A 12610-nucleotide genomic window follows, 5' to 3' on the forward strand; every position below is an offset into this window, starting at 1 on the left:
CCATGCTGGTCCATGGCTATTGCTCCTTCGCGCCGAACGTCTGCTGTTGAAGGCAAGCAAAAACGAGCACTGTTGCAGTGTACATTGCTAATATGATTTCAAGGTAGTGTAGCATCCGATGATCTCACTCGCCGACTCTTATGTATTCAAGCCCCGTATCCCTGGTATTAGTATGGTGTGGCCGTAATTCTGCGCATCTCAGTCTTGGTTTTGTCGCTTGAATATTCTTATATACGTGCATAGCTACCTTTCCTCTTGTGCTATTGAAGTCTCTGAATGAAAGATTCTCGCCAGTGTCAGCATTCTGTGGAGTCTCTGAACTTACCGCCACCTATTACGACACCTTTGCTATCACTTCTCAGCTTCTTGAGTGCCCCCTTCCAGTCTACAGGTCGGTCACGGAGGCATTTCGCTCTATCACCTCCGTTTCCAAATCCCCAAAAGTGCTCTGGTCTCACGTCAAACCTTTCACTCGAGCTCATCAGCTGTTCCCGTTCACCGACGTCAGAAGGGCTTCCCGTCTCTCACCATCGTGAACGCCAGCTGCAACTCCCGGCCTGAGGTCTATATAAACAAAATCTGGCGGTCTCGAATCCTTCTTCTCTTCACCCCATCAACAATCTTCTTTGGTGCTTGACCTTCAACACCTTCAAGCTACTTCGGCCTTCTACTACTCGCACAAAACTTCCTCTACTGCTGGCATACATTCTTGTGAGCCCCAGCTCCGATAGCCTGCTAGTCAAGTCTACTACGCCACTACTATTAGTGCCCCTCATCTTGAGGCATTGAAGGAGCTCATCATCATCACTGTAAGTACGCCGCCTTCCTACTGACGTTCGTGGGCGCTCTTTCCACACATGCGCTGCCAAGCCCGACTTTCTGTCGCGGTCACCACGGCAATCTCCCACACGCCTGCCCCATTTCGTTTGATTACCTGACCTTCTGCTCCTTCTTTTCGAACTTTTCCTTTCCTCATCGCCTCTTCCCTTAACAGTTCCAACACCCGCCATTCGCATCACATCCCTTTGGGCATCCGCGTTTTGTACGTCGCAACTGCACCCCATGCTCCCTTCCAGCTCGCTTTGAGTCGTCATCACTTGCGCGATATCAGGGGTGGCTCGAAGGTATTGAAGCTCTTACTGACGGCTCCTAGACACTGGGCGTCGATCGCGATCGTCGCTGACTTCCAAGTTCAAATCACGCCCTTGAAAGACCTCCAGGTACGTTCTGTCGTCGGCGATAACGCCCGGTCGCTCAAACGCCCATGTCCATCTCCTGCGGCCTTGGAGAGGTCATTGTTGCGGGTATTATGCCGGCCAGGCAAACCCTGCAGCATGCCCTTACGGCCGACCGCATTCGTTTGTCTCTGAAAGAATTGGGCTGACATGACATTGCAGGAGTCACAATGGGTGGTCCATCCAAACGCCGCGCTAAAGCGGAGAAGAAGGGCACCAGCTCTTCGGGCAACTCGTCAGGCCGCTCTCGTGACGCCACTGAGCGTTCCAACCCCAAGTCGATCCCCCGCCTCGATGGCAATCGCGATCCTCACCCCACGGGTCCGGGACTTTCCCGTAACCCAGTAATCGAATACTCTCGTCCGCAAGACCTGAAGAACATCTCTGAGGCTCTTGGTTATGCCGGCTGGTGTGTGGCGCGTGGAGTAAGTACAAACGCGTTTCTCTTCATGTTCCCCATATGATCTTCCTACTCTTCCAACCTGGGATGCGCATGCAGAGCATTCAAACGTCCTGCAATCGCAGCGTTCATGCCCAAAATTGCAGCGATGCCCGTTCAACCTATCCGGAGGGCATAAACAGGGCCTCACCCTCTCCTTCTTTCCCTCTCCTCATCAGCACACAATTTTCAGCACTTTCAAAGATCATTTGATTCAACCTTACCCACATCACTTTTACACACCATCTTTTGAACCGGCTATTCTCACATCACCTCTACCTATTTTCTTTCATCCTCTCTCTTCCACATCAATATTTATCCATCATGCCTGGCTATATGCACCTTCCCACCGATGGCTTCGCACGCTATCGAAACTTCAACCTCGATACTGACATCCACAAGCTTGAGATCCCCGGAGAGCTTCCTCGCCGCCCGGGCAAGTTCAATACCATCGGCAAGCCTGTGAACGTGACGCTCAACACCTTCAATGTCGACAAGTTCCCCACCCAGATCGTCTACCAGTATGACGTAAGTCACGCCTGCCTCCCACCACTATACTTTGACTCATGTGTTCTAGATATCATGGGGCACTGGCACTGATGCCAGCAAGCGCGTTCTCGTCAAAAAGATCTGGCGCTCGAAGGCTGTCAAGGATGCTCTGGGCGAACCGCAGAATCTCTGGATCTACGATGGCAACAAGCTGGCTTGGTGAGGTTTCCCTGTCTTCTGCTGCTGCCTTTGCTCTTTTCTAACAGATGCAGGTGCGGCAAGCGGCTCCCTCGGGATGAACTCCGCATTGAAGTGGACTTGGACGCAGAGGAAGCACAAGATCGTGCTGCTCACGGCCTCCCACTTCGTGGCGCCCGGGACTCGAGCAAGAACAAGCACAAGCTCTACGTGAAGTTCACGCGCCAGCTCGATTTCTCCGCCCTGCAGTCCTTCCTCAACAACCAGACCTCCTACTCCACAGAGTGCATCGACACGATCAACTTCCTAGACCACCTCATGCGCGAAGGACCCAGCCTCCAGTACACCCAGATCAAGAAGTCATTCTTCCAGCGTGGCGAGCGACGCTTCGACCTTGGCGGCGGCGTTGAGGCATTCAAGGGCGTCTTCTCGTCTCTTCGCCCCTGTCTGAACAACAAGCTCGAGAAGGGTCTGACCGTCAATGTCGATGTCGCCAATGGCACCTTCTGGCGTTCGCAACCGCTTGGTCCCGCTATGTTCTCTAGCTTTAACTTGGATCCAGACCGGTTTAGCGGTTTGTTCATGCGCGAGAAGAAAGATTGGAGGGGCAGCTCCATGAAGAAGGATATGCATCGTTTCAAGAAGATTGGCGTCTCTGCGACTCACGTCAAACCACATGTCCAGTACACCATCGATGAAGTTGAAGGGAAAGATGTCAATGAAGCCACCTTCACCGATCGAGATGGTAATACGGTCTCTCTTAGGCAGTACTTCGCCCAAAAATATCAGAAGAATCTGAGGCCTGGGTTCCCTGTGGTCAAGATGACTAAAAAGATCCGCGGAAAGCAGGTCTACCTCCCCCTCGAAGTACTGAACATTGATGCGAATCAGCGATACAACACCAAGTTGAGCGATAAACAGACATCTGAGATGATCAAGTTCGCAGTCACCCTACCCAAAGATCGATGGGCTGCAGTCATTAACGGTGTGCAACTTCTCAACTGGCAGCAAGACCGCTTCCTCAATCACTATGGCCTGAAGATCAACCCCGCCCCGGCAAAGGTCAAGGGTGTGCTGCTCCCACCGCCCAAGTCTTGCTTTGGAGCGAAGAGCCGTCAAGCTGTGGTGGATAACAAGGATCTACTACAGGGTCGCTGGCGTTTGGATGGTCGTGTGTTTGCACTTCCGAACACAGATCGACCGATCAAGGGCTGGGGCATCTGTGTCGTTCAGGGTCGCGGTGCAGCTACACCCGACGTTGCAAAGAGGTTCGCCGCCGAGTTCGTTAAGATCTACACTGCTCACGGCGGTATCGTTGCCTCTCACCCTACGCATGGCACAACGCCTTGGATTGGTCCCGGCAACCTCGCCGACGGCGGAGAGATGGTGAACAAGGCTTATCAGGCGACTGGAAACCGTTACCAGCAGCGCCCGAGCCTCATGTTCTTCATTGTCAACGACCGCAACATCGAAATTTATCGGCGCATCAAGAAGTCCATGGACATTCGCTTTGGCGTTGTGAGCCAAGTCATTCAGTCCAAGCATGCGCAGACTGCTTCTGGCCAGTACATATCCAACGTGTGCATGAAGGTCAATGCGAAGCTCGGCGGTGCCACGAATGTCGCGGTTTCCCAGGTCATTCCCAAGCTCAATCCCAAGGCGGCTTCCATCCCCACCATGGTCGTCGGTGCTGACGTTTCCCACCCCGCCCCAGGAGCTGGGTCCGGAGAGGCTGCTTCGTTCGCCGCCATCACGGTTTCTAACGACGCGACCTTCACGCGTTACTGGGCTGAGGTCCAGACCAACGGCCACCGCGTTGAGATGGTCACCACCTCCAACATCGAGGAGCACTTTGGCCACATGGCGAAGAACTGGATGCAACGCCTTGGTAAGGGTCAGCCGCCAAAGCGGGTCATCTATATTCGTGACGGTGTGAGCGAGGGCCAGTACGCCGCTGTTCTGAACGAGGAAGTCCGCGACATGAAGTCTGTCTTCGCCAAGCTTGGCTGCAAGACCACCCCCGACTTCTGTGTCATGATTGCTGGCAAGCGCCACCACATCCGCTTCTTCCCTGAGCAAGGCGACCGTAACAAGAACCCCCTCCCCGGTACCTTGGTCGAAACCGGCTGCACTCACCCACATGAGTTCGACTTCTACCTCTGCTCACATGTGGCCATCAAGGGCACCGCTCGCCCTATTCACTACCAGTGCATCCTCAACGAGAACGGGTCCTGGCAGGCAGCGGAGATGCAGCAATTCCTCTTTGAGCACTCCTACCAGTACATTCGCTCCACGACTCCGGTTTCCCTCCACCCTGCTGTGTACTACGCTCACTTGGCCGCCGACCGTGCTAGGGCCCATGTGAGCGACAGCCCGGTCTCATCTGGCAAGAAGGAGGCCCAAGGTCAAGCAGCACGCTCCTCCACCGGTTCGTCCAGCCGCGTCATCGAGGTTGCCCCGCTGCAGCCTATGCTTGCCAACACTGGAATCCGCGAGACCATGTGGTACATCTAGATGGTCCACTGAACGACGATACGGAGCTGAGCTCACTTAACTAGGTGGGCAGGCCATGGATTGTAGTCTTGAATTGGCCTCAAATGAGTTTGCGTTGCTTGGCCATTTGGACACATCAGGTGAAAGGCTCTGCTTCACACCCTGACCATGACCGCTCCAAAAGCAGCCTGCTGCGAATGCTTCCTTTCTTTAGAATTTTTATTGCTCTTTCTTCCTTGGTGGTGATCGATCGGATTTGGGCGGATTTGAGATAGGCTAAGGTCTGGAGGTGACCATTTTCGTGGCAATTCGATAGCTTCTCTGCTTAGGCTCTTTGCATCAAGCACTGAGCCATGGATACTCAATGGAAAATGATAGAAAAAAAAATTGTCTTGTGCCGTGGCGTGATGATGACAAGGAGCTTGAAACTTGCGCAGGATTGTGATGAAATGTCGTTGATGAATGTAGGTACAATCTCTGAACAAAAGGAAAGACATGACTGCGCCAAGCAAAGGCAAAAGAGGCGGAATTCCGGTGCTAGGGACGCTGGAATTTGCCCGCAGATGAGGAAGGAGAGGCGTATGATCGGAATGACGCGATAGTGGCGGATGAGCGGATGGATTTGCCTCGTATAGCAGGGAATATATCAACTTGGGGTTATGGATGCCTGTGCTACTAAGTTGAGTTCGCGGTATGGGCGGGGTAGAGTGCTTCGGCGTGGCGCCGGACTGAGAACGGGCAAGAGGGTGTTTGTAGGAACAGCGTGGTATTTGAGGATGTGCATGGGGATAGAGACGGGAGAGAGAGAACGAGAATTGAGGTGGACGTGCTAGGCTGGGTTGTGGGGGTTGAGTCTTTGGTTGTTGTAACGGAGGTATAATAATCAGGATAGAGCTAGGTTGAAGCGAGGATAAAATAAGCGTAGGGGACGGTTGCCTAGAATTGCGAGGAGAGTGTTCAAAAAGGAGTAAATGGAAGAATAGATTGACAGTGCTGAAGTCGGTGGCTTGAGCGAGTAAAGACTGGTTGAAAGAAGGAGGAAAGCATCGTTATAGGCCAGGCACGTTACCGAAACCTAGATAGGACAGTAGAATATGATACTTGCGCAGGCTACAGCGTGCGTTGAGCTGAATACGGAGGCTGGCAACGGCTTGTTGAAGGACTGACGACTTGAAATGATTGGGATAGATACAAGAGGAACATGCCTTGGGAGGAAGCGAACCGCAAGAAAGCATCTCAACGCTGTGCGTGCGAGATTGCCGCCAACTCCAAATTGGCCTACCACGACAAACACACCGCTACACTTGACTGATCGCCTCAGGAAGAACATGCGCAAGGAACGAGAGACGACTGAGGAAGTTGCAGCATGAATGGTATGGGAAGAGAATCGACGTGCATTGCACGAAGTGTAGCCAGCTACGGGAACTCTTGCAGCTCCGCCATCGACGCATCTACTTCAACTTAGCACAGGTCAAGATGCCCCTCCAACCTGGGGAGCATCAGAATCAAGAGCAAGTCATGTCAGAGAACACCGGGGCATGGAGGCATGCGCGCAAAGGAAAACATGTATCGTCAAATTATTTACCTTTGCTCCACAGGCACGCCGAAGCGCACAGAAGCATCGGGGGTAAGTAGACGTCCGTAAGGTTATCTCTCTCCCCTCCATTTTCCCCTCCGGAGCCTCATTGACAGGAGATACAGAGTGAATATGAAGGGTTGTAGTTTTATGTATGAAGAGAAAAGCGAGGCGAGGCGAGCGCCGAATAAAAGTCAGAAGCAATGGGGTTAGTCAGCGGGTGGATGCGGGCGGCGCAATGCGGCATAGCGCGTGGGCGAAAAAGGGTTAATTTCTTGGTGGTGGGGTTGGAGATGCGAGGCGGGGCTATTTGTTGTCAGTCATTGTTGAAGCATTGCGCCGCTGGAGTCATACACAGACAGCATTGCTGATTCGGTGAGTACCGTGGAAAGCAGGTGCGCTTGTGCGTGAAATGCTAATATTCGGGCAGGAGTACAAAGCGTCCGAGGCACCCTTCACGTCTTGAACAATCACCCAACAGCACGAGACTCTGCCAACGACCGCACGCACGCGAGCACACACCTCGTTTTTTATATACAAAGCACTGCGGACGATCTTCGAATCCGAGCCCATTCCTCGCCACACGCAACCGCGAACAGCAGCGTTCGAGTCCGCAAGTCTCGAACTGCGCAGCGCACCTCTCGTCTCTTCAGACCCACCACACAAACATCTACACCAGTCATGTCTGCTTCTACACGCGGTCGCGGCGGCAAGTTCGCCAAGCCCAAGCGCGGAGGCGGCAAGCACTTCTCGCGAGACCTCCAGCCGCTCAACGCGGATGGCGAGGTCGTCGGCATGTGGGGCGTACGCAAACTCCAATCAAGCCAGCAAGCGCGTCTGCTAATATAAACCCAGGATGAGCCCGTGAAGGAGGAGTCCGAAGAGGAAGACTCCGAAGAGGAGTCTAGCGAAGACGAGAACGCGAAGCCGCAGGCCGAGATGACCCGTGAGGAGCGCCGTGCGGCCGCCAAAGCCCGCAAGCAGGCCGCCATCGCAAGACAGAACAAGAAGATCCCCGAGGCCGGCGACCTGCCTTCCTCCTCCGAGGAAGAGTCCGACAACGACGACGACGACATGCCTGCGAACCCAAACCACACAGCCAAGGCCCGCAACCAGGCCGCAAAGGCACCCGAGCCCGTCGATGCTCCCGCTCCGACGGACAAGGGCAAGGGCAAGCAGGACCTAAGCCAGCTCAGCCGACGCGAGCGCGAGGCCATCCAGGCACAGCAGGCCAAGGAGCGGTACGAGAAGCTGCACGCTGAGGGTAAGACGGACCAGGCGCGTGCCGACCTCGAGCGCCTGCAGCAGGTGCGCGAGCGCCGTGAGGCCGAGGCTGCGAGGAAGAAGGCCGAGGCTGAAGAACGCGCTGAGCATGAGAAGGCCAAGAAGGAGCAAATTGAGCGCGACGAACGACGGAGGATAGCCGCCCAGGGCACCAAGAAGGGCGCGAAGAAGGGCTCGAAGAAGTAGAAGGAGCTTTACTCTTCCTCAAGGGCACGCCAATGACTGGATCCTCGTGTGGTCTTGCGAATCATGGGTGTGAATGGGGCGGTTCTGCTTGCATAGCCTGTGAGAAGCGAGGAATCCACGAATTCATGAGATATGTCGGTGGAGGTTGGCAATGCGATTGCCAGACCGAATCTCTAGGCCCGTGTAGAGTATACGAATTTTTTTACTGGCCTCGAGTTTGTTTGTTTCGCTTAAATCCGTGCCTCTTGCGCCCTCACTCGCAGAATGCGCCAAATAGCTGCCTACGACTTACAGTGGTCCGTTGACAGACGTGTGTTGTCGTATTGTGAGCCCTTGTCGTGTTCCGCCCTCGAGCATGTCCACTCGACCAATCAAAAGACGACATCATTGTCAACACATAGTTCACACTAGATTTGCCACAACGCAGATATTAAGCGCCACTCCATCCATTCATAGCTACCAAGGGTAACATATCTTTCACAATTTTGATGACCATTCAAGCCTACCAAAGGTCCTCTGTTATATGACGTCATGGCCGACGCAATTGCGCCTAATGAACAGCACAACTTTGAGACTTTCCGAGATTGCTTCAGCGAGCCTGTGTTGAAGGCCTTGTCCAAACCCATCGACAAGCCCAAGAAGAAAAGAAGACTACCACGCAAGAGTAAGGATGGCAGAAACGGGATCCCGAAGAAGAAGGCAAACATCGATGCGGGACAGGCCGTCAGCACAGAAGACCAAACAAGTGCAGAAGATCTCGGCGATTTCATCGACGTGAGTCCAACCCCATCACCAACATCTGACAGGAATATTGAAACCCCACACAGTACCTCTCAACCCTCATCTTCCCCTCCCTCCCCCCGGACTTCCGCATCCTCTCCTACTCCAAATACCGCGACGAACCCCACCTCCAAGACCGCTATTCCACGCCTCTCTCCCACCTCACAGAAACACACTTACTAAATCTCCTCCCCCCACCCGCCCTCGACTCCCTAACCTCCTACGCCCTCCTACCCGCCGTCCCCGATCCCCTCGATCTCCACCACTTCTTCACCCCCGTGTTCACCTCCTACATCGCCGCCGCGACCGCGCCACCACCTATATGGTCCGCCACGCGCACATCCGCGTGCGAGCTCTGCGCCCGCGACTGGATCCCGCTGACGTACCATCACTTGATACCGAAGAGTACGCACGAGAGGGTGCGGAAGAGGGGGTGGCATGCGGAGGAGAGCCTGAACAGTGTGGCGTGGCTGTGTAGGGCGTGTCATAGTTTTGTGCATAGGTTGGCGGGGAATGAGGAGTTGGCGAGGGGGTGGTATACGGTGGAGTTGATTGTTAGGGGCGGGGTTGACGGTGAGTACATTGTTATTTTAGTGATGGGAAAGGGGTGGAAAGTGGCAGGAAATGGTTGACTTGTACACAGGAGATTCGGAGAAGAGGGAGGTTGTGGAGGCGTGGATTAGGTGGGTGGGGGGCGTCAGGTGGAAGAGTCGGTAGGGGAGGCGGGAGATCATGTTAGCATGCATCCACTGGCACGTGGTCGTCGAGAATGCACTGATTGCGCAGATGCGCAACCACAGCCTTGATTGCGTATTCCAAATCTGAATTCGAAGTCGATCATCGTCGGAAGAGTTTTACATGATGGATCTTCGAAGGTCTAACATTAGACAGGTATACGAGCAATGCGCTCAAAGCAGGATTCGCATGTACCACTATGTACACACACCACGCATAATTATAGAAACTCTCTCGGTCGGAATAACGTACGTCCTGACACTTGTGTTGGCTACATCTGCATTTTCCACCCCTGCGTGGCGTAATCAAGCCCATCTTCAAAAGTGGGCTAGCTCGGAATATGTTCACTGTCTACAGTGGCCAGTCACTTCGCGGGTTCTTCCAAGATTAGATACGAGCGATACATTCTTGAGGATGTTCAGTGCACTGTGGAACACGAGGGCAAGAATTTTGGGTTATAGGTAACCTCACTCGCTGTGCTATTTTGGGCGGCAATGTTCACACGTGGTGGTAGACAGTGTTTGTAGAGAAGTTGTGGTTCGATGAGAGGGTCGTGGGTCGTGTGCCGGGCAGAGTGCTGTTTCTGAACATACTTGCGCAGACTCGGTGTCGATTACCGTCATAATCCCGTATAATCCTGACAATGCATATATATTTAAGATTAGTAGATCTACGGGCGATATTTTCGAGGATACGTTTGACGGTTGAACGAAGACTTGTGAAAAGATCATAAACGTAGGAAGGGAGAATCGTTAGGCATGGCCAGCTGCTTTGAGAGGGCTTCCCTAGAGCTGGCAACATGTGCTATCACGCCTGGCTCCGGTCGCTTGTTCTACGACTCCAGTGGTTGGCTGGGAGATTGTTGGAAACGGAGTGCGCAGACCGTTGTAACTGGAATGTGATGCTATCGGACCCGACGATTTGGACCGCTTCTTGACCGCTGTTGATACCGATGCATCGTCCCACGTCATTCATCTAAAAGTCAGATCATCACTCTAAAGATATCCTGCTCTTGCTTCATAGTGCACAAAGTCCGAGTACCATAACTTCCCGTGGTAGACAATCAACTCCAGGGAGCGTACGAAAGTCTAATGAGAAGGTTTCGTGGATGTCAGTGTCGGTCCGCGGACATAAGACTTATGCATGCGTTGGTGGATCTATTCTAGGCGCATGCGTGTCTCGTGATACGACATGTGCTAGAGAGCAAGCAGAAGCGAGTAATGTGAGCTACGGCGGATGACACATCACCTCGACTGGAAGCCTTGCGTCCATTTCGGAGAGCATGCGTCAAGCTTTTCTTTCCGGCTCGGAAGATTATCACTTTTCTGTCCGAGCCAGAACACCTTCTCGAAGGGCCAGCCTCGCGGCAGCCCCGAACAGCCAATCGTGCGCGTGCTTTGGGCACAGCCACGAAATGTGGCGCATCCGCTAAGGAGGAGATGCTGGACGCATGAGCGCGCTGTCCGTCTCACACGCAGCGCGCAGCGTCAACAACGCTAAATTTAGGCGCCAGGCAAACGTCGCGCATCCCATTTGGGCTAATCATAAGGTGGATCTGATGGAGTAAAAGAGCGGTATGTGCGGCGGTACACACGTGCTGCCATCATTACCACCTAAGCCGCACTGCATACCGGCCTCTGGTGACTACGCGGAGCATATCTATCGAGCAGGATCAGAAGAATCTTTTGAAATTCAAGTGCCGGTAGTCTTCCACGTATCTTTACCTCTCGCCTGCATTCCTTAGATGGCTACCCACTTCTCGTTCCTAGACTTCCCAGCGCCAGTCCGCGAAAGAATATACGCACACCTACTTGCACCTCATCCCGACGAAAACGAAACCACCATAAACTACACGCTCAAATGGAATTGGCTGGAAAATCCGAGCAACACCACATTCGGCGGTGTTCCACAGATCGACCTGTGCCGCTGTCCGCGCGAAAAGCCTCGGACCACGAACATCAAAACGAAAGACCACATGTACACGCGGTACAAATGCCACGGACCTGAGGTGAAGTTTGCAAGCGGATGGGAAGATCTATGGGTACCCTCACAGGCGTATGCGAATAGCGGGCAGATCAACTTCCTTCGACCGGCGACACAGGAGGAGCTGAGCAGGCGGCCGAGTGGCAATATCTTGAGTACAAACAAGACAATATATGAAGAAGCACTCCCTGTCTTGTACCGTGGACGCAACTTTCTCTTCGTCACTGGGCCTTGTCCGAGAGGGAGATATCAAGCATACGCAACACAGAGGTTCTTCGCCGGACTCTCTCTGTTTGCGCGGGTACACATCACGGGATTCTCGCTGAATATCCTGCCTCACGAGGAAGACTGCCAGACTGAAGATATTACGAAAGCATATCGTGATCTTGCGGAGTGGGTTCAGCATAACTTGCCTTTGTTCCAGGTGCTCGGGCTCAATTTGTGGCATCCGCGCTTGACAAGTATGGCGAAAGTCTTTGAGTGTCTACTGCAGAGAAATGGTGTGAAGATTGAGCTAGACCGAGGGCAAAACGATGGGTGGGTGGAAGAGGTCGAGGATGTGGAAGGCTTCAGGGCTTATTTGTCGGCAGGAAGCCGCCAACTGGATCATGTTGATGAGGCGCCACCCCAGGGAGAAGCATCCATGGATGTTATCCCAGGGGAAGAACGAAGGTTGAATGTTTCGCGGCCACCACGGCGCAGCACAGGCAAAGTCTCGGACTGGGAAAGCTTTGACAATAATACGAATGAGGACGAGGAATGGTCAGATACTTTGCTTTCACCTGCAAGCTCGAGGGAGGGCGGGGTGGTAGATGGTTGGGAAGTTCTCTGATCATGCAAGGTAAGCGCAGCTCTGCGCTTCCAGTGAAGCGCTTGAGTGCGCTCGGTGCACCAATTCACCTCAGCTACCCTTCTCCGCTTTCAGTTATACATTTCAATTCTTGAAGTACTTCGCAATTCGAATCAAGAGATCTCAATTACTTCCTCAATCGAACTGAGTTGTGTTCGATCATATGATCCTCTAAAACCGCATCTCCACCTATCAAATGCGTACTGTACCTGGTAGCAGCTTGAAACGTTTGGGCTAGATGGCAGACTAAGTTGCATCAGGACAGGCCGTCCTGGATTCGACTGCCGAAGGCCTCGGCTTGTACGCAGTGTTCATGTTGACACGAAAACTCGGCGTACATGAGCAGACGGACACCTGCCACG

General features: G+C 53.4%; 5 protein-coding genes across 5 annotated transcripts; all 5 read left to right on the forward strand.

The window, feature by feature from the left end:
• Positions 1-1405: 1405 nt before the first annotated feature.
• On the forward strand, positions 1406-4875 carry CC84DRAFT_1097353 (Piwi-domain-containing protein; the record flags this gene model as incomplete). The annotated part of the gene is made up of 4 exons (XM_018174709.1): positions 1406-1660; positions 2077-2202; positions 2252-2382; positions 2436-4875. 4 exons carry the CDS (start codon positions 1406-1408, stop codon positions 4873-4875), a joined length of 2952 nt encoding a protein of 983 aa, XP_018032890.1.
• Positions 4876-6739: 1864 nt separating this feature from the next.
• Positions 6740-8114, forward strand: CC84DRAFT_1150408 (uncharacterized protein). Its single transcript, XM_018176705.1, has 3 exons — positions 6740-6805; positions 6861-7234; positions 7286-8114. Exons 2-3 carry the CDS (start codon positions 7112-7114, stop codon positions 7898-7900), a joined length of 738 nt encoding a protein of 245 aa, XP_018032891.1. The 5' UTR covers positions 6740-6805; positions 6861-7111; the 3' UTR covers positions 7901-8114.
• Positions 8115-8319: 205 nt separating this feature from the next.
• Positions 8320-9425, forward strand: CC84DRAFT_896916 (uncharacterized protein). The gene is made up of 2 exons (XM_018187826.1): positions 8320-8674; positions 8728-9425. Exons 1-2 carry the CDS (start codon positions 8432-8434, stop codon positions 9310-9312), a joined length of 828 nt encoding a protein of 275 aa, XP_018032892.1. The 5' UTR covers positions 8320-8431; the 3' UTR covers positions 9313-9425.
• Positions 9426-9475: 50 nt separating this feature from the next.
• Positions 9476-10035, forward strand: CC84DRAFT_1166371 (uncharacterized protein). Its single transcript, XM_018178944.1, has one exon. It carries the CDS (start codon positions 9542-9544, stop codon positions 9878-9880), a length of 339 nt encoding a protein of 112 aa, XP_018032893.1. The 5' UTR covers positions 9476-9541; the 3' UTR covers positions 9881-10035.
• Positions 10036-10791: 756 nt separating this feature from the next.
• CC84DRAFT_1166372 (uncharacterized protein) lies at positions 10792-12342 on the forward strand. Its single transcript, XM_018178945.1, has one exon. The coding sequence runs from the start codon at positions 11160-11162 to the stop codon at positions 12228-12230; it is 1071 nt and encodes a 356-aa protein (XP_018032894.1). The 5' UTR covers positions 10792-11159; the 3' UTR covers positions 12231-12342.
• The last annotated feature ends 268 nt before the right edge of the window (positions 12343-12610 follow it).

Source organism: Paraphaeosphaeria sporulosa (assembly GCF_001642045.1).
Source record: "Paraphaeosphaeria sporulosa strain AP3s5-JAC2a unplaced genomic scaffold CC84scaffold_8, whole genome shotgun sequence".
Classification (NCBI taxonomy): Eukaryota; Fungi; Ascomycota; class Dothideomycetes; order Pleosporales; family Didymosphaeriaceae; genus Paraphaeosphaeria; species Paraphaeosphaeria sporulosa.